General features: G+C 36.0%; 3 protein-coding genes and 2 pseudogenes across 3 annotated transcripts; 3 read left to right on the top strand and 2 right to left on the bottom strand.

Annotated features, from left to right (window-relative positions):
* Window positions 1–76: 76 nt before the first annotated feature.
* LOC104782469 (clathrin light chain 2) lies at window positions 77–1,812 on the bottom strand. Its single transcript, XM_087511760.1, has 3 exons — window positions 1,372–1,812; window positions 833–986; window positions 77–585 (listed from the first exon to the last, which is right to left on the bottom strand). The coding sequence occupies exons 1-3, from the start codon at window positions 1,662–1,664 to the stop codon at window positions 247–249; spliced, it is 786 nt and encodes a 261-aa protein (XP_087367886.1). The 5' UTR covers window positions 1,665–1,812; the 3' UTR covers window positions 77–246.
* Window positions 1,813–2,128: 316 nt separating this feature from the next.
* LOC147946310 (uncharacterized) lies at window positions 2,129–3,660 on the top strand (annotated as a pseudogene).
* A 2,816-nt stretch (window positions 3,661–6,476) lies between these two features.
* On the top strand, window positions 6,477–7,970 carry LOC147946309 (uncharacterized; annotated as a pseudogene).
* Window positions 7,971–9,783: 1,813 nt separating this feature from the next.
* Window positions 9,784–11,717, top strand: LOC104782468 (uncharacterized). The gene has a single exon (XM_019244334.2). The coding sequence runs from the start codon at window positions 9,844–9,846 to the stop codon at window positions 11,608–11,610; it is 1,767 nt and encodes a 588-aa protein (XP_019099879.2). The 5' UTR covers window positions 9,784–9,843; the 3' UTR covers window positions 11,611–11,717.
* A 56-nt stretch (window positions 11,718–11,773) lies between these two features.
* Window positions 11,774–21,114, bottom strand: LOC104782467 (DNA-directed RNA polymerase V subunit 1-like). Its single transcript, XM_087511010.1, has 18 exons — window positions 20,778–21,114; window positions 20,308–20,402; window positions 19,881–20,007; window positions 19,675–19,790; window positions 19,521–19,568; window positions 19,058–19,222; window positions 18,733–18,891; window positions 16,760–18,640; window positions 16,496–16,671; window positions 16,318–16,393; window positions 16,069–16,199; window positions 15,715–15,869; window positions 15,142–15,416; window positions 14,827–15,000; window positions 14,592–14,732; window positions 12,850–14,492; window positions 12,607–12,721; window positions 11,774–12,512 (listed from the first exon to the last, which is right to left on the bottom strand). Exons 2-18 carry the CDS (start codon window positions 20,389–20,391, stop codon window positions 12,075–12,077), a joined length of 5,904 nt encoding a protein of 1,967 aa, XP_087367136.1. The 5' UTR covers window positions 20,392–20,402; window positions 20,778–21,114; the 3' UTR covers window positions 11,774–12,074.
* Window positions 21,115–22,595: the final 1,481 nt, after the last annotated feature.

Here is a 22,595-nt window from a genome sequence, read left to right as displayed (position 1 = left end):
TTGACGTTTTACGTGTACCCCTCCTTTAACCGATTCATTTGAGATATTAACCACTTTTCAATGGCTTCTGATTGAATTTAAATAAACATGAAAAATATCATTCCAATACGACAGTTATGTTAATAATAACAACATTCCACGCATGACCCATAACAATCCTCAGCTGTTTATAACACATAATGAAATGTAAAGACCGAATTCACACAGATGTAAACAAGGAAAAAAAGAAAACCAAAGAGGGTTATTTTAAGCAGCGGCAACGGCCTCGGTGGGTTTGGTTTCGGGAACATTCTTTGGAGGAGTAGGAGGAGCAATGGCATCAGATGGAGGTTGAGAAGTGAGCTTCAGGTGAGAAGGTGGGTTGTGTTTGAGCTTCACCAATATTTGTCTCATTCTTGTTAGATCGGTTGGCTTACCAGGCTTTGGACCTTGAATGACAGAGACCGTCGGCTTCTTAGGGTCTTGCTCTTTCTTTCCCCTTCTTTTCTCTATTGTAGGAACCTCTTTAGGCACTAGCTCTGCTATTGCCTTCCAGTAATTCTTGCTCGATTCCGCGTAGAACTTCTCTTGGTTCTCCAGATACAGCTTTAAGTGTTCAAAGACAAACAAACACATAAAACTTAGAATCCATTCAACTTGACAATGCATGAAGACAATCAATTACAGTTGACTAAGAGTCTTACTAAGAAGACTAGAATGGTCAAAAGTTTGAAAATCTTAAATTCAACAAGCTATTATTAGACTTCCATTGACAATTCTCCAAAAAAACCATATGATAACAACACAACATATTATGTTAAAACCCTAGAGTCTTTAAAGCAAAAGAACACACCTTTTCCTTCTCCCTGTTAGCTGCTTTGTTGTTTTGACAAGTTACTTCAATCTTCTTATGGAACTCTTCTTTGTATTGAATAGCTTCCTCAATAATCTGATTCAACAATTCCTTTTCTCTCTTCTCCTTCTCTTCAAGTTGAATTGCATTTTGTCTGCACATAAACATAAACCATACCACCACCACAAAACATCACTGACAAGAACACACATCAATCAAGTTGCCTCTAACAACAGATCACATAAGATTTTCATACAATGAGATTCAGATCTACACATCCGAATCAACAGGTAATTGCAGAACATACGAATCAAGCAATAAACTCTCAGATCAGATCTAATGAAACTGATTACTTCTGAGAACAATGGACACACTAACTGACTAGTAGATAACTTCAATATACAAAATTGTGAATTCAAAATTGAAACCCTCAGATTAAACAAAGAGAATACACTAAAGTTATCTGCTTCAATCCAAAATTTCTTCAGGAAGAAGAAAGATCAAAACTTTTTTTTTTTTTGCAGGAGATCTAATCTAACCTTCGCCATTCTCTAAGAGCAAATCCCTCATCTGATTCCATCTCCGAAGGTGGTGGCAAGATAGGACCGTCGTGTTCACCGTTGGATCTGAAGAGGCCGTCGTCACCGTTCGAGTAAGCAGCACCGTAGTCAGAAGACGGCGCTGCAAAGATATCGTCGACGGAGTCATCGACTTGGACTGAGCCGTCGAAGGCTGAGAAAGAGTCAGTGGCGTCAAAAGAGCCTGAGACTGGAACGGACTCAGACGCATCATCGTTGAGTATAACGAAGGAGTCTTCTTCAAAGACAGACATCTCTGATCTCTCTCTCTCTCTCTCCAACACACAAAAAAAAGCAGAACGAACGAAGAACTCGCGAATCTCTCTCTCTCTCTCTTCTTGTTTGTCTTTTCAAAGCTTGGAAATTAAAATGGCAAAATCGGTAATAAAAGGAGATTTGTGTGTTTTTTTTTTTCTTTTGTATTTTCTTATTGGGCTTAATTTTTGAAGCCCAAAACTTTCTAGTCCATTAGACCGATCCACTGTTGTCATAGCTTAATCTTATTAATCTATTTGGCACTAATTAAATTGATCGAGAATCTAAAAGAATCGGGAAATCTTAGCGAAAGCTAACTGCAAAGAAAAGTTATTCTTTGTTTGCATGCAAAGAAAAAGAAGAACATTATTTATTACCACTAGAGGAAAACTTTTAGAATCAAATTTTCAATTATTTATAGTGAAAAATTGTTAAGAACTTGATATACAAACTATTTTAAAAAGAGCCCTGAGCAGACGTACAATAAAGAAAGACTAAAAGAGTGTGTGACATGTATTCTAACGGTGCATTTCACGAGGAAGAAAAAGATGGCAAACTATTATTGATGTACCATCACCCCAAGTATTGTCCTATACCACAAACACAGTCCCCAACCTCTTCCACTGACCTTCCTCTCCAATCTCTTTTCTTATGCCCTCGAATGCGACGGTTGAAAGATATGTCTTCTAGAAGTTCAAACACTTTTCCGCTTAGTTCTTCCCCAGAGTACGTCTCTCCTACAACAAGGAGATCTCATGATCATCATGTAATGCTTTTGTTTTGGTGCAACAATAGAGTATTTGATGCCAATTGTGGATGCCACATATGCGAAGGCTCAAATTTCGGCACAGACTATTATTATTGTAACTATTGTGGCGTAAAATTACACAAAGAATGCGTTCAGTCTCCACCTAAAATCAAACACCCTTTCCACCCTGATCATTCTCTCCAACTTTTCTTTCATGATGATTCGTCTCGCAAAATTGAGTGTTTGTGTTGCGGAAGAAGAGCACATTGGTTGGTTTATCATTGTACCATATGTCAGGCTTTTATGCATCCAATCTGTGCGATGAAGCCAACCCCCTTTGTTATAGACCCACCAAAAAATCATCTCCACTCCCTCACCTTTTTCCCTAGACAAACTTCCTTAACTTGTAACCTTTGTGGTATCTTGAGAAAAATTTATCCCACCTACGTTTGTTTCAGATGTAACTTTGTTGCTCATAATGATTGTATGAATTACCCACACATCATCAAGATATCACGTCATCGCCATCGTATCTCCTTCACTCTTTCCCTCCCATCTAGAGAATGGTTTTGTGGAGTTTGTCGTTCAAGTATTAGCGCTGATTATGCTGCATATACTTGTGACACGTGTAGCGATTATGTTATTCATTCAATATGCGCTATTGGGAAGGATGTGTGGGATGGAAAAGAACTCGAAGGTGTACCAGAAATATTGGATATAACACAAGATGATGGGCCGTTCGAGGTGATATCTGAAGGAGTGATACTTTATTTTCTTCATGACCATCATCTCCGACTCGAGGTTAGCAAATTTTATGACGAAAACATGCTTTGTCAAGCGTGTGTCCTTCCTATATATGAAGGTAACTTTTATGTTTGTATGGAGTGTGAGTTCATCCTCCATGAAACATGTGCTAAAGCTCCTCGTAGAATCCAACATGCGTTACATCCTCATCCACTTATATTGGAGGTCTCCAAGAGATATACTTCCAATAATGTCCATCACGATGTTGTCCATTGCGACACTTGTGGTCGTTGTTCTCTTGGCTTTGCCTATAGGTGTAGGATAGGGGTATGTGACTTCAAGCTAGATGTAAGGTGTGCTTCAATTTCTGAGCCGTTTTATTACGAAGGTCATGAACATCCCATGTTCCTAGCTTTAGGCGCAGGAATAAAACCCATATGTCACGTATGCAAAACAAAATGTCTAAAACCATTAAATTGCATCAAATGCAATTTTATTTTATGTTTCAAGTGCGCAACCTTACCATACAAAGCAAGGTATAGGCATGACACACACTTTCTTACAATTTCATGTAGTGAAGAAGTAAGTGAGAAAGAATGGTGTGAAGTATGCGAACGTAATTTAAAAGATACTTGCACAAAAGTATTCTACTGGTGCAACGAGTGTTACACCACTTGTCATATTGAATGCTTAATTGGTAGAGACCCATATATGATGCCCGGTCAATATTTTAATAAATGGGTAACGACGGCTCAAGTTCTTCGCAAATGTAATACTTCTCGACCATTATGTGGTTCTTGCAAGAACCGTTGTCTAGGGAGAATATATGATATATATGATTTAGGCCACCGTATAGCATGTTCATATGAATGTATTAAACATATTTATCCAACCCTCTGAATAAAGTATATAAGTATCTCTTTTACTCTCAGTTTGGTATTTTTTAACTGATAATGTCTTTAAACTATTTATCATCCGTTATAAGGCAATGGCTTTGGTGATTTAAACTTCAAACAAGAAGAAATGAGATTTGCAAATGCACTGCTCAATAAATAAAATATGTCAATGTTAAACATCATTACAATGCCGCTAGACTTTAAAACTTAACCAGTCACTGAAACCTAAACCTGATTTTAGGACAAACGATCTGCAACTAGAGAACTGCATTTACACATTTGCACTTCACATCAGAGTCTTTTTATGATAAATAGAAACAGCCATTCGATCCACACTTTATGTGCATCTCAAAACAAAAACAGTGGAGACTGAATGGTTTAACTAAACGATAAAACGAACTATACCTTCTTTGGTTCAAAATTGAAAATACACAGATTCAGATCTACACATCATCCCCTATATATTAATAGAGAAGCACATTTGAGAAAAAGTTGATGTGTCACCGCCAGAGAGCTCAAGACCCTTTTTAGCAAAATACCCTTAAATTTTCTAATTAATTACAGCTCTATCCCATTGTATTTATTTTAAAAACAATTAACTGAATAATAATTAGATATGTCATCATTTCTTACACTAATTTAATAGTAAAGCAAAATTTCACTAAAATTTACTTACAAATATACAAGTCAAAATTATATTGATTTCTTAAAATTAATATAAATATTGATTTCTTAAAATCAATATAAGTAAAATATTATAAAAAGGCTATAAAAACATATCAATTAATATAAAGTTAATAAAAATAAAGAACATATAACTTATTAAACATATAACTTATTAACATAATCATATAAAAACGAAATGTTATATGTTATTATTATTACCATAATAATTTATATAACAAGTTTTCAATAGTTATTAAAATGGATTATAAAAGAAAGTATATTACCCCTGAAATATCTCTAACTCATTAAAAGAAACTTAATTCCCAATAAATATATATTCATAAATAAATAAAAATGACAACAAATTAGGGGATATCATGATGTGTGATTATTTATATATATCTAAGTATGTAAACTAATTAATCTCAACATTTAGTGTGATTATTTATTAAAAAATAGAAATATTGATAATCGAATAGAAATATACATTTTAATTTTATATTCATTTATGTGCTATTAAAAATGAATGAGACAATAACCCTTATCATTATAAATAAACTTAGTATAAAAAAATCATAATATATGTAAAATAAGTGATTATTAGATTATGCAAAATTGTTATAGTTACTCGACAAACCATAAATATAAATTTGATTTTTAAAACACACAAAAATATATATTGCCATAAATTGTAACATTTTATAAATATTTTCTTTACCACGTTCACATATTTCACAGATGAAATGTATTCTTACAAGAATACGTTGATTTTCGAATTTCATTAATTTTTTCATAATGACTTTTTTGGTAATAATCTGTCATTTATTGAAAATATTAACAAATCGACTAACTCAAAAGATTTAAATAGAATCAAAAATATTAAATCAATAAATTAGATTATCTTCAGTTAGTTTAGAATCTGATTGTTACTAACATATAATAAGATTGAATAAGTAAACTACCAAGTAATTTAGTATATCTTGTTATGGTTACATAAGAAACATGCAAAATTGATATGATTATAAAATAAAACATAAGAAGATATAAATAGTAACATTTTATCAATATTTTCTCTACCAGAAAACCTTTTACACATTCAAAGATTTTACGGGTGAAACATATTTTTTACACGAAAAATGCAGCTTTAAATAAATAAATAAAAAACTTAATTTACATATTATGTTTGACACAAACAAATATTGGTTCTAAGATGATAATTTTATTTATAATATTTTTTTAAATCGATTTATCTCGCACTATGTGCGGGTTGTTATCTAGTTAGAGTATATAACAAATAAATCTTCTTCAAAGACAGACATCTCTCTGTCGCTTGTTTGTATTTTCTTATTGGGCTTAATTTTTTGAGGTCAAAACTTTCCAATCCATTGCGAGTATTCTGGTTTAGTGATTTGAATTTGATGTTTTGATTTAAACCTTGTTTGAATTCATATATAAAGTCTCAAATTATTATCTATTTGGCAAAAATCAATTGATCGAGAATCTTAAAGATTCAGAATTTTTCAGAAATGACGAAAACTATCATGCAAAGAAAGGTTGGTTGAGGTTCTTTATTTGCGTGTAAATGAGAAAATTATTACGTCATTATGTACAAAAGAAAAGAACCAAAAAAATGCATGCACCATGTTATCACGTTAAGGATCTAAATTCTAAAATAGTCGAAACTAGAAGAACACTTCTAGAATCACATTTTCATATATCTTATAGTGGAAAAATATTGACAACTTGATCCAGCTAGCTACTATATATAACAAATCATTTTCAGGAAAAAAATCTACAACAAAAATAAAGAAAGACTAGAAGTCATGGACTCCGACGGTGGATTTCATGAGGTGGAAAAGGATGGTAAACTAAATTTGGTATACCATCACCCCAAGTATTTTCCCATACCCCAAACACATATATACCCCAACCTCCTCCAGTGACCTTCCTCTTTTCTTTTGCCCTATACGACGCAGGCGTGTCAATAACGTGTCTTGTACATTTCTCCATTTACTTCTTCCTCCGAGTACGTCTTTTCTGCAACAAAGTCTTTTGGTGATCACCATGTAGTCCCTCTTTTTGGTGCAACAATAAAGAATTTGATATTAATGGTGGTGGGTGCTGCGACATATGCCGTGATTTAAATTTTGGCACTGACTATTACTTCTGTAACAAATGTAATGTAAGATTCCACAAAGAATGCGTTCAATCTCCACCTAAAATCAAACACCCTTACCATCCTGAGCATTCTCTCCAACTTTCTTTTTGTCCTCCTAATAACGCTCGCTATTTCGAGTGTTTATGTTGCCGGAGAAGAGCTAGTTGGTTGTTTTATCATTGTACTACATGTCACTTTTATCCATCCAACATGTGTGATGAAGCCAGTATTCTTTGTTGTAGACCCACCAAAAAAACATAATCATCCACTCACTTTTTTTCCTAGACAAACAAGCTTAACTTTTGCAACATTTGTGGTTTGTTGAGAAAAACTAATCTCACCTACGTTTGTGTTAGATGCAACTTTGTAGCTCATGATATTTGTATGTATTTTCCACGCATAATGAAGATGTCACGTCACGTCACCACCATCGCATCTCCTACATTCCTTTTGCTCCATCCAGAGATTGGTTTCGTGGAGTTTTTCGTCAAAGTGTTAACGGTGGATATGGTGCATATACTTGTGAAAAATGTCAGAACAACAATCTGTGCTACTAGGAAGGATGTGTGGGATGGAAAAGAACTCGAATATGTCTTAGAAGAAGATGACATAACACAAGGTGATGGGCCTTTTGAGATGATATATATCAGAAAGGAGTGATACTTTACTTTCTTCATGACCATCAGCTCCGGCTCGAGGTCAGCATACGTTATGATGAAAAAAAGCTTTGTCAAGCGTGTATCCTCCCTATCTACTATTCTTGTATGGAGTGTGAATTTAGCCTTCATGAAACATGTGCGAATGCTCCCCGTAGGATTCAACATGCGTTACATCCTCATCCACTTATTAATTCTGGAAGGTATAAGCATGACACACATTTGTCTAAATTAGACATCAATACTGAGTTGAAAATTGAAGAATATGGAGAGAGATGACTGTCCCTTTCTCATCTCTATCTACTTCGTCGTCTTTATTAGCTCATAATATCTCTGGGGTCTATGTAGTAAACAGACTTCTTTACATATATTCTATGTGTTTTGTAGTTTCGTTCATTTTTTACGTTTGGATTATATATATGCTCAGGTTTTTATTTCGGTTTAGTTTTGGTCGGGACAGATTGAGAGATATGACAGGCATTGAAGTGAGGTTCATAAAATATTCAAATTGAAATTTGAAAAATAACTTCAAACAAGAAGCAAATGAGATTTGCAAATGCATTAACTTCTCAATCACTACATTGCCGCTAAACATTAAAACTAAACCAGCAGCTGCAACTAGATCACAAATGCATTTACACATTGTTTTGCAGTTCACATCAGAATCTTGTCTTATCATGCTGGGAAATGAAAATGGCAAAATCAGTAATAACGGAAATTTGTTTTTTTCTTCTATTTTTTAATGGGCTTTTTTCCGAGCTCAAAATTTCCCAATTCATCACGAGTATCCCGGTTTAGTTATGGTTTATGTTTCAACCGATCCACGATTTTCCACCCGAGATTACAACAATTCATAGCTTAATGTCGTTGAAACAAACTTTCTAATCTTTTCTTATTTAAAAATAAAAACGTTTTGCAATTTGGTTTTAATTCGATTATTTTACTTTCAAATTCAAAACCTTATTTTGGTGTGTTTCATTAAATCTGAAATTATAGTCTATTTCGCATTAATCAAGAGTCGGAAATTAAAAAAAATGACGTAAACGATATGCAAAGAAAAGTTGATTCTTTATTTGCATCTAATCTTTAAAATCACATTTTAAACCTTCAAAATGTAACTGAGTAGCACTTTAAACCTCGAGAAAATTCCATAAACAATATAAACCTTTAAAATGATTTTACTAACACTTTGAACCTTCAAAATGATTTTACAAACACTTTAAATCTTTAAACTAATTTTCATGTTTGTACCGCCATAAAAATTTACCAAAATAATAGTATTTGTCAATGCAAAATAGTTAAACTATATTAGTTTAATTTAAATTTTAATTAGTTTTAGTTTTTATAAATAAATCAAAAGAGAACAAAATAAATTTGTATTCATCTTTATCGTAGACAAAACTTTTACAACGTCATTTTTCCTATTATTAATCTTTTTTAATAAATGCATTTCCTCGATTCTGATTAAATCGATTGACTTCTCATTGGAAACCAATGAATATTCTAAATATATTGTCGTCTTCAATTTTACATTTATTAAATCTTTTAACCTTACCTCTCATTCTTCATTTTTTTTTGCTTTGATGTATTTTTTTGTTTTTAATTTTTTTTATCAACCGTAATAAATAATTAAATTAAATTACATTAAATAATTTAAACAAATATATAATTCAAACCAGCATAGTTTAACTATTTTACGTTGACGGATATTACTGTTCCGTCAGTTTTAATGGCGGTGCAAACAAGAATGTTAGTTTTCAGGTTTAAAGCGTTAGTAAAATCAATTTAAAGGTTTATAGTGTTAATGAAATAATTTCAAGGTTTAAAGCGCTACTCAGTGACACTTTAAAGGTTTAAAATGTGATTTTCCCTATTTAAAAGTTAAAACGTTTTGCAATTTGGTTTTGGTTCGGTTATTTTACTTTCAAATTCAAACCTCATTTTTGTGTGTTTCTTGATTGAGTTCATTAAATCTCAAATTATTCTCTCTTTGGCATTAATCAAGAAGAGTCAGAAATTTTCAAAAAAGACGAAAACGAAATGCAAAGAATAGTTGATTCTTTATTTGCATGTAAAGAAGAACATTATTACCACTAAAAAGAAAAGAACACAATCCACCATTCTTTATTTATGTTCTTACTTGTTAAGGATCCAATAATAAAAACTAGAAGAAAACTTTTGGAATCAAATTTTATATATATTTATAGTGGAAAATTGTTAACAACTTGATATCCTGTATGAAAAGAAAAATAAAGATTTTAAAAGAGCTTTTAACAGAAATACAATAAAGAAAGACCAAGAGAGTGTGACATGTATTCTAACGGTGCATTTCATGAGGAAGAAAAGGATGGCAAACTATTATTGAAGTACCATCACCCTGAGTATTGTCCTACACCACAAACACAGTCCCCAACCTCTTCCACTGACCTTCCTCTCCAACCTCTTTTATTATGCCCGTTCAAATACATGTCTTCTATAACAGCGAACTCTGATGATCATCCTGGAATGCCTTTGTTTTGGTGCAACAATAGAGAATTTGATGCCAGTGGTGAATGCTACATATGCGAAGGCTCAAATTTCGGCACAGGCTATTACTTTTGTACCTACTGTGACATAAAATTACATAAAGAATGCGTTCAATCTCCACCTAAAATCAAACACCCTTTCCACCCTGAGCATTCTTTCCAACTTTTCTTGCATGATAATTTGTCTCGCAAAATTAAGTGTTTGTGTTGCGGAAGAAGAGCAGATTGGTTGATATATCATTGTACCATATGTCAGGCTTTTATGCATCCAATATGTGCGATGAAGCCAATACCCTTTGTTATAGACCCACCTAAAAATCATGTCCACCCTCTCACTTTCTTCCCCAGACAAACTTCCTTAACTTGTAACCTTTGTGGTATGTTGAGAAAAATTCATCCCACCTACGTCTGTTTCAGATGTAACTTTGTTGCTCATAATGATTGTATGAATTTTCCACACATAATCAAGATATCACGTCATCACCATCGTATCTCCTTCACTCTTTCTCTTCCATCTAGAGAATGGTTTTGTGGAGTTTGTCGTTTAAGTATTAGCAATGATTGTGCTGCATATACTTGTGACAAGTGTAGTGATTATGTTGTTCATCCAATATGTGCTACTGGGAAGAATGTGTGGGATGGAAAAGAACTCGAAGGTGTATCAGAAGAAGGTGATATAACACAAGATGATGGGCCATTCGAGGTGATATCTGAAGGAGTGATACTTTATTTTCTTCATGACCATCATCTCAGACTCGAGGTTAGCAAATTTTATGACGAAAACATGCTTTGTCAAGCGTGTGTCCTTCCTATATATGAAGGTAACTTCTATGTTTGTATAGAGTGTGAGTTCATTCTCCATGAAACATGTGCTAAAGCTCCTCGTAGAATCCAACATGCGTTACATCCTCATCCACTTATATTGGAGGTTGCCGAAAGATTTACTCACAGTATTGTCCATTGCGACACTTGTGGTCGTCGTTCTCTTGGCTTTGCCTATGGGTGTAGGGTATGTGACTTCAAGATAGATGTAAGGTGTGCTTCAATTTCTGAGCCGTTTTATTATGAAGGTCATGAACATCCCTTGTTCCTAGCTTTAGGTCCAGAAATAAAGCCCATATGTCACGTATGCAAAACAGAATGTCTAAAACCATTAAATTGCATCAAATGCAGTTTTATTCTATGTTTCAAGTGTGCAACCTTACCATACAAAGCAAGGTATAAGCATGACACACACTTTCTTACAATTTCATGTGATGATGAAGTAAGTAAGAAAGAATGGTGTGAAGTATGCGAACGTAATTTAAAAGATACATGCACAAAAGTATTCTACTGGTGCAACGAGTGTTACACCACTTGTCATATTGAGTGCTTAATTGGTAGAGACCCATATATGATGCCCGGTCAATATTTTCAAAAATGGGTAACGAGGGCTCATGTTCTTCGCAAACGTAATACTTCTCGACCATTATGTGGTTCTTGTAAGAACCGCTGTCTAGGGAGAATATATGAGTTAGGCCACCGTAAAACATGTTCATATGAATGTATTTAAAGAACCCAAAAAAAAAAAAAAAGTATTTAAACAACTTATCAATCCTCTGAATAAAGTGTAATTTCTCTTTTACTTCCAGTTTGGTATTAATTAATAATGTCTTTAAACTATTTATCATCCGTTAAGGCAATGGCTTTGGTGATCTAAACTTCAAACAAGCAAATGAGATTTGCAAATGCATTGCTCAATAAATAAAATATGTCAATGTCAAACATCATTACAATGCCGTTAGACTTTAAAACTTAACCAGTCACCGAAACCTAAACCTGATTTTAGGACAAACGATCTGCAACTAGAGAACTGCATTTACACATTGTTTTGCACTTCACATCAGAGTCTTTTTTATGATAAATAGAAACCGCCATTCGCTCCACTCTTTATGTACATCTCAAAACAAAACAGTGGAGACTGAATGGTTTAGCTAAATGAACCATACCTTCTTTTGTTGTCAAGTCAGAAAGAGTTTATGTCTGAGTCTGGGACGGGGACTGAGTCTGAGAGGGAGATTGAGCTTGAGTCTGAGACGGAGATGGAGTCTGAGTCTGATTCTGAGACGAAGACTGAGACTGAGCCTGTGTCTGAGATGGAGAATGAGCCTGAGTCTGAGATGGAGACTGGGCTTGAGTCTGAGACGAAGACTGAGACTGAGGCTGAGACTGAGACTGAGACTGAGACTGAGACTGTTCTTCCCCAGGTGGTGTGGCATCTTGGTTGTTCCTGTCTCTATTTCCGCTAGGTCGAGGTTTTGGGAAGTATTTGTCAATGAATTCTTCAGCGCGGTCGGGGTATGTCGTCATCAGATAGTTATTGAGGGATTTTCTGTATGAAAAGTCCTGTTTGGTCCCATCAGTTGAAACAACAAAGAAGCACCTGCTATCTGAGAATGTGGTGTGCTTATCAACCTACATTATTGTTTAACCAAAAATTTCACATCAGACATAAGGCGAAGTAAGCTTCAGAAGAGAAACTGAATTTGTAATCGAGCATGTTGTTTACCGTGATGAAATCAACACCAGAACCGAGCTTTTTCTCTTTTTCGGGATGGAAGTTCAAAATCTTCTCCAGGACAAACGTCTTGTCATCATCAGAAATTGGGTCTCCATCAGGGTACCTTCATCGAAAGAACACAGTTTTAGAAAGATGAAGCATAATATGTATATGGAAATGTGAAACAGCATAACTAATTGTACATAAAACTGGATATTGGATAGACTGAGCTTAAGAACTAGAAAGGCATACCCAGACAGATGCATTATTTTCCTGAGAGTCCTCATGACTGGCTCAACATCTGAGAGAAGCTCTTGCTCCTCAGAGGTGAATGAGTCCAAGCGCTGTCTCGTTGCTGTAAACATGGGAGCCAAATTATCCTCAGATCTAGGTGGCCTAGGAGTATGGTTCCTTTTTCCTTTCCAGTCTGCAGCACCACCATTGGACCAGCCACCATGTGAGCCATTAGATGGAAATTTCTTGGCTGGATTTCCCCACTGGATTCTCTCTTTATCATCATTCTCTCTACTTTTGGTCTCCTTCAAGGAAACCCACGGATTTCCATCATCTTCATTGGTATCATTGTCTGCTGCAGTGGGACTTGGCTGTCCCCAAGAACCCCAAGCAGCAGGACCTGATTCAGTTTCAGAATTCTTTTTGTCCCCGGTACCCCAACCAGAAAGATCTGATTCAGTTTCAGAATTCTTTTTTTTGTCCCCGGTACCCCAACCAGCAAGACCAGATTCAGTTTCCGATTTCTTTGTGTCCCAAGCACCCCAAGCAGCAGGACCTGACTCAGTGTCAGATTTCTTTGTGACCTGGGAACTCCAAGCATCAGGTTCCGAGTCAGTTTCCATGTTTTTTCTGTCCCAAGTACTCCATGCAGCAGCACCTGTTTTAGTTTTGTCACTAGAACCCCATGTAGCACCATCTGACTCAGTTTCCAAGCTCTTTTTGTTCCAGGGACCCAAAACACCAGCACCTGATCCAATGTGAGAATTCGTTTTGTTCTTCGAACCCCAAGCAGCAGCATCTGATTCAGTTTCCGAGTTCTTTTTGTTACTAGAACCCCAAACAGCAGCATCTGTTGAACCCCATGCAGAAGGAGCTGATTCAGTTCCCCAGTTTTTTTTGTCCCAAGATTTGTCTGAAACAGATTTGAGTCCCCAAACGTCAGAAGACAGCTCACTATTTTCTGGAACAATAGAATCTGTATGAGCTGGTCTTCTTTCCCAGTTTGGTGTTGTATTTGCATCATCATCCTTTGTCTTTAAGCCCCAAGCACCCCCTGAATCTGACTTGGAAGATTCTGGCGCATCTTTTTTAGTGTTCCAACCAGACCAAGCATCTTCCTTCTCCACATTTGTAGTCTTTTCCCAATTAGACTCCGGGTCTGCCTCACCCCCTGTGCTTTTTGAGACTTCCCATTCTGAGCCACCACTGCAACCATTGTCCCACGAAGAACGTTTCTCCCAGTTGGATTCTGACTTGGAAGATTCTTGAGCATCTTTTTTAGTGTTCCAACCAGACAAGGCATCTTCCTTCTCAACATTTGTAGTCTTTTCCCAATTAGACTCCGGGTCTGCCTCACCACCTGTATTTTTTGAGAGTCCCCATTCTGAGCCACCACTGCAACCTTTATCCCACGAAGAACTTTTCACCCAATTGGATCCTGATGGCTGGCCTTCTTCATATATAGTTTGGAAATCGGCACTGTCCTCAAATTTAGGCTCTCCAAGGGCAGAGTCTCGCTCGGGCGATTCAGCCCATTCAGCCATTTCTTCCTCTGTAACATCAAAACCAGGGGAAGACACATATGCATCTGCATTTGTCGTGGATCTGACCATTTGGAGGAAGCCGTACACATCTGTTTCTTCTTGATCATCTAGACCAGTCTGGAGATAGGTTGACAACAAATTACATTAAATTGCATAACAAGCTTATATGAGAAAACCTCAGTCAATTGGTATATGATTCCCAGTGAGAATGTATACCTCTTTTTGGTTCCATAGAAGCTCAAACTGTGAACCTGTACCAACATCCACGCGTTTTCCCCAAGAACAAGACCCAACGACTGTTGATAGAGAATCTTTATGACATTTCTCAGCCGCTTTCTCAAAACATCTTCTTGGTGTCTAAAAGCACAAAAAGTAATTCCTGTTAACATGGAGCCAGTATAAAGTCTTACAAAATAATTTGTACTAGACAATTAAGGATCGAACTACTAACAATCAGAGTTGCTTCTGTGAATGGAGCCTTAATGTTTAAGGATCGGGTCAAAGCTTTGTAACCTCCAGAATTGAAACCCAACATGTTCCCTGAACAAGTCATGTTGTTTGCTAGGAGAATGATGTGTTCTTTCAAGACTCCTCTGGAGACCATTCTCACTGAAGCTGATAGACGCTGCAGATCAAATCAACATCTTAAATTTAACTTCGTTACACAAACAATAACAAACATGATACCAAACATGTAATATGTCAGAAGTATCATGACTTAAGTGTAAGATCCAGTGCACGGATCACGTCGTAAGTTATTAAGTACCTGTACTGCTTGTTCAAAAGCACAGGATAACCCAAGCAATTCTTGCACTTGCTTTATAGAGTAAGGGATTGACCGTTTTGTGTCTATCAGATGAAGCACTGAAAGACATGAGTCTATCACAACCCTCCATGCATCACCACTTTGCTTGACAGCAGATTTTTCAACAGTGACATCCAAAACCCATTCCCCCCGGCGGGATGCATGACGATTCCGGATCCACGTTGTCATGTCTGAACTATGCCAGATTATATTTGCTGAGCAAATCCGTGGATCACCTGCTCAGTTTAGATACAGGAGTATCATCAAAAACATTTATCTAGAAATCTTACTAAAACATAGTCTTTCTTAATAGCACACAATTTCGATCACAACTTGGAGGATAAATCAATCAGACTCGTTGAGAAAATATTTTGGTTCATTAAACTTCTGGCAAATAACAAAATTTTGCAAGCCATATAACTAGAAAATTTTGAAAGGAAGACTCTTTCATATACACTGCACCCCCATCAAAGAAGAAACCGACTGGTACGGAAACAAGAGAAATAAACAAAACTGAAAGTGTTATTCAAGTACCTTTGATCACTGTATCCAGCAGAACCGGGTAAATTGTATTGCAAAGAACATCAAGAATTCTTTCTAGATCAGGATCGGTGGCATTGTAGGAGAACATCAAACAAGGCATATCTGAATCTTTGCTCCCACAAGGATCTCGGAAAGAGCAGCACTCACTGTTCATTGAAGAATAGATAATTACAATTAGGTAACAGAAAATAAAGTTAAACATGTAGACATAATGATATGAAAGAACAAAATGGAAAGAAAATAACTGGAAACCTAGAAATCAACATCAGACTTGCTTCTGGAAAAATTATGCACAACATTCAACAAAAGACGACATTCAGAGGAAAAGCGAATCATTGTACAAACCTGACAGACAAACTTGTTCTCTTGAAGTCGTCAGTAGCTTTCTTCTTTTTCTTTTGTCCTAGTGAATTAATTACATCCTCACACTTTTGAAGGATATCCTGCATACTGATGTTCCAATCTTGCAACAATGTCTAGTAAACCAAAAACACCAATTACACAGCAAGAAAAGGATAATACTATAGTAAAGTGTTTCTATGACAGGTAAAGGCTTTCATAAAGATTCAACAGTAAAAGAACCAGAATTCAAACCTTATTAAGATGAACATGGCCATGTAGGCATGAATCAATTCCAAAAATTTCTGATATAGTTTGTTGCTTTCTGGATCTGCATGCAAGTAAACAGAAAGCATATTGCAAAGAGGTTTAGTAAAACCGAAAAAAACAAAAATTAACAGAGCAACATACGAAAGTAAAACCCAATTCTTACTCGACGAGGAATTCCACTGCAGTATCTTTAAGACTAACTTTCTTCAGCTTGTTCCTGACTGTGTAAGCAGCATTTTCCTGGCAAAACCTTTTTCCACAATGGCATTCATTTAAATATAGGATTACGCGCCGATCATTAGTAGTGTTTTGGAAATTGACTTTGCAGAGCAGAACTTCCTGGGAAAAGGACAAATACAGAAAACAATTATACAACAATACAGATGATCAAAGCTGTATTAAGGAGGCAGCTTTGATATTGATATACCTTCATTAGCTCCCATGATGAATTACTATTTGGAGTGGAATCAAGCACTGCCTTATACGCAGGATTTGACATGGCAGTAGCTGCCAATACTCCAACAGGTTCTCCCGCCTCAAAAATACCTTGATGTCCATGTTCAGAATCAACTCCATATTTGAACTGGACGACTGAGTTACTACAGGTGTTTCTTACAGTTCCATCGTTTGTAATCACGATATCCCGAAGAACAGCCATCAGATTCTTAAAGAGAGTTCCAGGCTCAGCTAACCCCCTTGAAGAGCGAACAATAACCTCCCTTGCTGCAATTGAATGAGCCATCTCTTCATACGGATCCAGCCCATGAAAGAAGCAGCCCTTCACTATTCCAAAATCGCCAGATGAAGAAATCCTGCCGTACTGTCTCTTACAAAAGAGAGCCATGTCCTCTACCAGAGTCTTCGTGTAGAATTTCTTCTTGTCAGAAAGCTGAAGACCCAAGAAGCCTGTCTGCTGCACCAGCTTGTTGATTGCTGAGTTACTCTTGATGTCGATCAAGTTCCGCATGGAATATGACTTCAGCATAAAGTTAGCAGCCACTTCCTTCACTTTGTGGATGCTGTTCTCTAGTTGCAATTCATCTTCATATGATAATCTCAAGCGAGACACCATGGGTGAAATCTCCCGGATTATTAGGTTGTGAATCACATCCATGTCTGCCCTAGACATGGATAAGTCTTCCAAACTTACACTAAACCCCTCAGCAAAAAGACTTTCCATCAAAAGAGGTTGTAGCGAATCGAAGAATCCAAGTGCCTCCTTTGGACCCTTCTCCAGAAAGATTGAAGTTACAATGCCATTGATGATAGATGCCATCGCATCAACCCCGAAATCAAACCTCAGCAAATCACTTCCATCAACCATGAATCTGTCACCTTTGCAGGTCAGACGCTCTGGAAAGGCAAGCTGTAGAATCTGAAAAACTGTCCAAGCTGGGCCAGATTTACTGGACTTCCTTAGTGCTGGTGGTGGCAGAGACAGAGAGCCATACATAGCTAACTGTTGAGCAGTTGCCTTGTCCAGAAACACCCGCTCCAGCATAACCCTCAAAGACAGTAAAGAATCACAACCCATCTGCAAAATCAGCTGTCCAGTATGGGAGCTAAGCAGTTGCTTCTCCACAGAGAAGAGCTCCATAACCTCTGCCTTAGCACTAAGTGACTGTGGGTAGAACAGATGGACACAATCACCATCAAAATCAGCACTGAGGGGACTACACATCAGAGGGTTAATCTTCACGGTGTTATCTTCATGAACATACACCCGAAGCGCTTGAAGAGAATGCTTATGTGTCGTCGGGGGTCGGTTGATAAACACAACATCCCCATCCATGACCCTGCGATGAACAACCTGCCCAGGTTTAAGCACAGTGTGCGACTTGGATCCATCCCTTAAAGAATAGGTCGTAGAACCTTGAGTATAACTCAAACACAACTTGTTGTCTACTAACTCTTGTAGATAAGTTATGTTGTGGACACTAACCCTTTCCTCAAAAGTGATTCTCTGCGCAATTTCAATTGGGATGCCTACCTCATTTACATCTCTGTACGCATCTCCAGTGATGACGCTACGGGAAGAGAAACCTGAACCCTTTCGGATGAAAAGTGTTCTCATTTTTTCTGTCCAAGCTTTTGAAGATGAACTATCCGAGATCTTAGACACCCCGTATCTCATGTCAATGTTTCTTGTTGCTTTGGCAGTACCCCTAACCTGCAGATAGGTATCCACCACTCTAAACATTCCATTGGCTTCAGCGTGATGCGACTCAAAGTTTGTCTCGCCAGACCTAGAGCTTGTTATGGCTATCACTTTCTTAAGAACGTCTTTTAGCTCAATTCTGGAAGGATCCTGGAAAAAAGAATGACACAAATCCAGGAGTTACAACATAATCCAAAGCATTAAATAAACTCAACACAGGATTTTAGTGTCAACTGGCTTACCACTGACATGGAGCTGAAACCATCAGAAACATCTGGCACTGACAAACAGTTAGGCGGGACTGGAAGATATTCTATTATGTATCCTTCTTGAGGAATATGTTCCTTTGCTGTGAGTTTCTTTTTTGTTTCTTCAGGGATCCGTCTTAGAATTTCCTTTACCTATTTGTTTTCCCAGCATATGGAAAAGGACACGGAAAGAACATAATCATCAGTTTCCAGAGACAAAACATCTTTAAAATAGAGAATGAATTTAAACAAACAAAAAGAATGTAACCATAAAATCCTAAATAAACAGAAACATAAGCACGAAGAAGAAAGTAAAAACCTCTCTTGCCAGCAGGGGTCGCGTATAGTTGCTTCCATAGCGGTAACCATATCTTTCCAAGAAATTCCAGCAACCCGCCTGCAGTCTTGACCTAGATGGGAGCTTCAGTTCTAGATATGAGGCCCCATCCGATGATCTATCTCTGATTGAGATGTTTGAAGCTTCCTAATACAATAACTCAGTAGTTAAAAATCCAAGACGTTCAGCAATAATACATATAACCAGTTAATGTTTCGTGGTGCCACAAAAATACCAATAACTACTGCTTCGCAATAATTAATTATTGTTACTTTCATTGAATGGATCAAAAGAAGCACAATTACTATATGCAACTAGTTGACGGAAAACTTGGACAACTAACTAAATGCTGAACAATCAGAATGTATATGGTCCCATAAGAAACATTTAACAATTTCCTTTTCAGGTAAAAGGAAACAATCAGAATGTATATGGCATTACTCACCTCACAACAGACACCTAATAAGCGCTCCGCCAGACCACCACTTGTGCTCTGTACTCAGAAAGGTGAAAAACATTGGTCGAGATTTTATATGGTTTATGAAAGATTTTACAAAATCATATCACATGGACTTTAAGAAAACTCAACGAGGTAATACCTTTGCCTTCTTTATCTTCAGACATTTCAAGCACAGAAGGCTCAGCATTTGTTTCAGTTCATTAACATGAGCAGGATGGTATATTGGCACTGGAAGCTGAATATAACCAAAATGACCTGAAGATGTAGAAACAAAGATCGATACCTGAAGAAGTATTCCGACAAACAATGGCAGAAGAAAAATATAGGAAATACAGAACTGATTACCTTCACATTTATCTGGCTCTGTCGCACCGCACGATTCACACCTGCCAAACTCCAGAGGCAACCCCAAGAAGGGGTTAGAGAGTTGACTGGCATGATTGATTGAAGATTCACTAATCGATGCTACACACTGCAACAAAGAATTAAAGTCCAGTGAGAAATAGAAGAGTGGCAGAGGATATATCGCAGAACAACATATATATGCAAAAGTGTAGCACTTAGCATTACACAGAGCTGAGTAGGATTATACTAAAATTCATGAATTTAGTGCCAAGCAAAGCATAACCAAAACATAGAGGGTTTTGGCTATTCGCAAGCCTTAGTTCTGAAAAACTCATGATGAACAAAGCCGTACATGCAACTTTTTATCACTCTTGGAACCAAAAAATTGCAAAACAAAATGGATCAAGTCCAGAGAGTAATAACTTACAATCTCATGGTTACTTGCAAGACCAAATGTGATTCCAACAATCTCTCCTTCTAGCATTTCTGATGAAGAAGATTCTTCCTCCATGACACAAAACCCTAAAAATTGAAACCAAACACAAACAAAACCGAGTTAGCAGATGTAAAGCAACAGAGAAATAAAAGACATTTGAGCTATTTAACTTGAGAAAACCCATAAATTTCCAAATAAAAATCGAGTCTTTGAACAAAAAAAAATACAAAAATCAAGAACAACTTCTCAAATCTGGAAAAGAAACAATTTTTCCACTCGTTTCCACAAAATCGAAGCAGTAGTAACACATGGTAAACCAAAAAATCCGAAATTTCAACCCTACATTCGAAACCACAACAAACCCACAAAAACCCCAAAAACACACACACACCGGAGTCATGATGGAGCTTTGTTTTCCCGTTTAACATCCCAAAAAAAACGAGTTGGGTAAGAAGAAATACCTAAGAATCGACGATTTCAACAGAGGATTTGACCCGGTTTGGTTCCTGAACCCGGAGAAGAGACGAAACAACGGGTCGGGGGACGAGGGTTTTTAAAAGAGGGAGGAATCTGAGTGAGTGAGAGAGAGAGAGAGAGTGAAAATGGCGGAACTGAGAGAGAGAGACCCAGAAAGAAGAAGAAATTGTGAGAGAAAGAAGGTTTTGAGTGACACTGCTTTGCTTCTTCTTTTTTTTTTTCCTCTCCCAAAATCTTTTTTTGTTCTTCAGTCTCTCCAAAGCTTCCGTCTTTATGCATGCAAAGGGGGAAATTTTTCAGTTACCTAAAGATGTCAAATTTATTTTCTCTTTCTTTGTCACACGATTAATAATAAATAACACTTGGGGAAATGCAATTATGGTGATAAATGATTAAACAAATATCTTTCCAAATACAAGATCATATTTTGACAAAAACAATTAAAAAAAAAAATTTATAGAAGAATAAAGGATTGCAAAACCACAAATTTTTGGAGTCAAATTAAAAATACAGTGTAAATTCTACAATTGACTCTTTTTTCTTTTTTTGAATTTAGTCTTTGCTATTATCTATTTTAATCTATCGCCATAAATAAGTATTTCCATTTGCAACACGGTATATTTGATGAGCGGAAATGATGAAATAGATAAAGATTATTTTATATTTGAAAAAACTGTAACAATTACGTTTTTGATTACAACACGCTATGTTTAATTCGATTAGAATTTGGCGGGAACGACGTGTTAGAAGATAAATCTATCGTCATAAATAAGTGTTTCCGTTTACAACGCGCTATGTTTGATATGATTAGAATCTGGCGGGAACAATGTGTTAGAAAAAAAATTCTATTTTTTTTTGTTTACCGGAAAAACCGGTAACAAATGTGTGGATTAATTTTGTAGAGAAAAAATCAAAAATGCTAATAACAGTTTTGTCATTATATGTTCATCTAATGTAAGAGATTTTTTTAATTACCTAAATAAACTAATTCTTTAAGTAGAAAATTAACTAGATAACTAGTTGTATTTAAGTTGTGGAAAAAAAACTAGTTGTATTTAAGTATGCAATTAAACATAAAGTTTTGCTACTGTAGAATAATAACATACATTATACATTTCAATATTTATTATGTAGATAAAAGGAAAATGTTAAACTGATATTATTCCATACTTATCACTCCATTTTAGGTTGAAAATATAGTGCTATTTGAAAATATGTTTTTTTCTAAATTAGTGTTAAGAGTGAAACTTGGATTAAATAAACGTTAATGCAATATAGTTTGACTAACTGAATTTTTTTTCACAAATAAACGTTAATGCAATATAGTTTGACTAACACATTAGATGACATGTTTGGGTTGAGTGAAGGATGCATTTTATTTCGTTAATAATCACTCAGTCGTTCACTTACTTCCAACTTTTACAATAAATGGAAGTGAACAAAAATTTCATTTAATTCTTAAAAAAAAAAAAGGAAGAAAAAAACATTGAACGGCTGACCACTTGTGCTTACGAACGAAATAAAATGCTGCATTCACTCGACCCAACCTTTGTCACCTAATGTGTTAGTCAAACTATATATTGTGTTAACGTTTATTTGCGAAAAAAAAAAATCAAGTAATATGAATTTTAAGCTCCTATTGATTTTGGTTCATATTACTTGATTTTTTTATTGCAATTAAACCGACTTTCAGATTTGGTTAAACTTTTAAGTCTATTCGGTTTACTACTTTTACTTTGGATAAGTGGGTTTCACGGTAAAATATTGGTATTGATACAAGTAAGATCATCTCCAATGGTTTT

This window comes from Camelina sativa, chromosome 4 (genome assembly GCF_030686135.1).
Source record: "Camelina sativa cultivar CO46 ecotype springtype chromosome 4, ASM3068613v1".
NCBI classification, from domain to species: domain Eukaryota; kingdom Viridiplantae; phylum Streptophyta; class Magnoliopsida; order Brassicales; family Brassicaceae; genus Camelina; species Camelina sativa.
The sequence above is the reverse complement of the archived record's forward strand: the minus strand, read 5'-3'. Positions and strand labels throughout refer to the sequence as shown.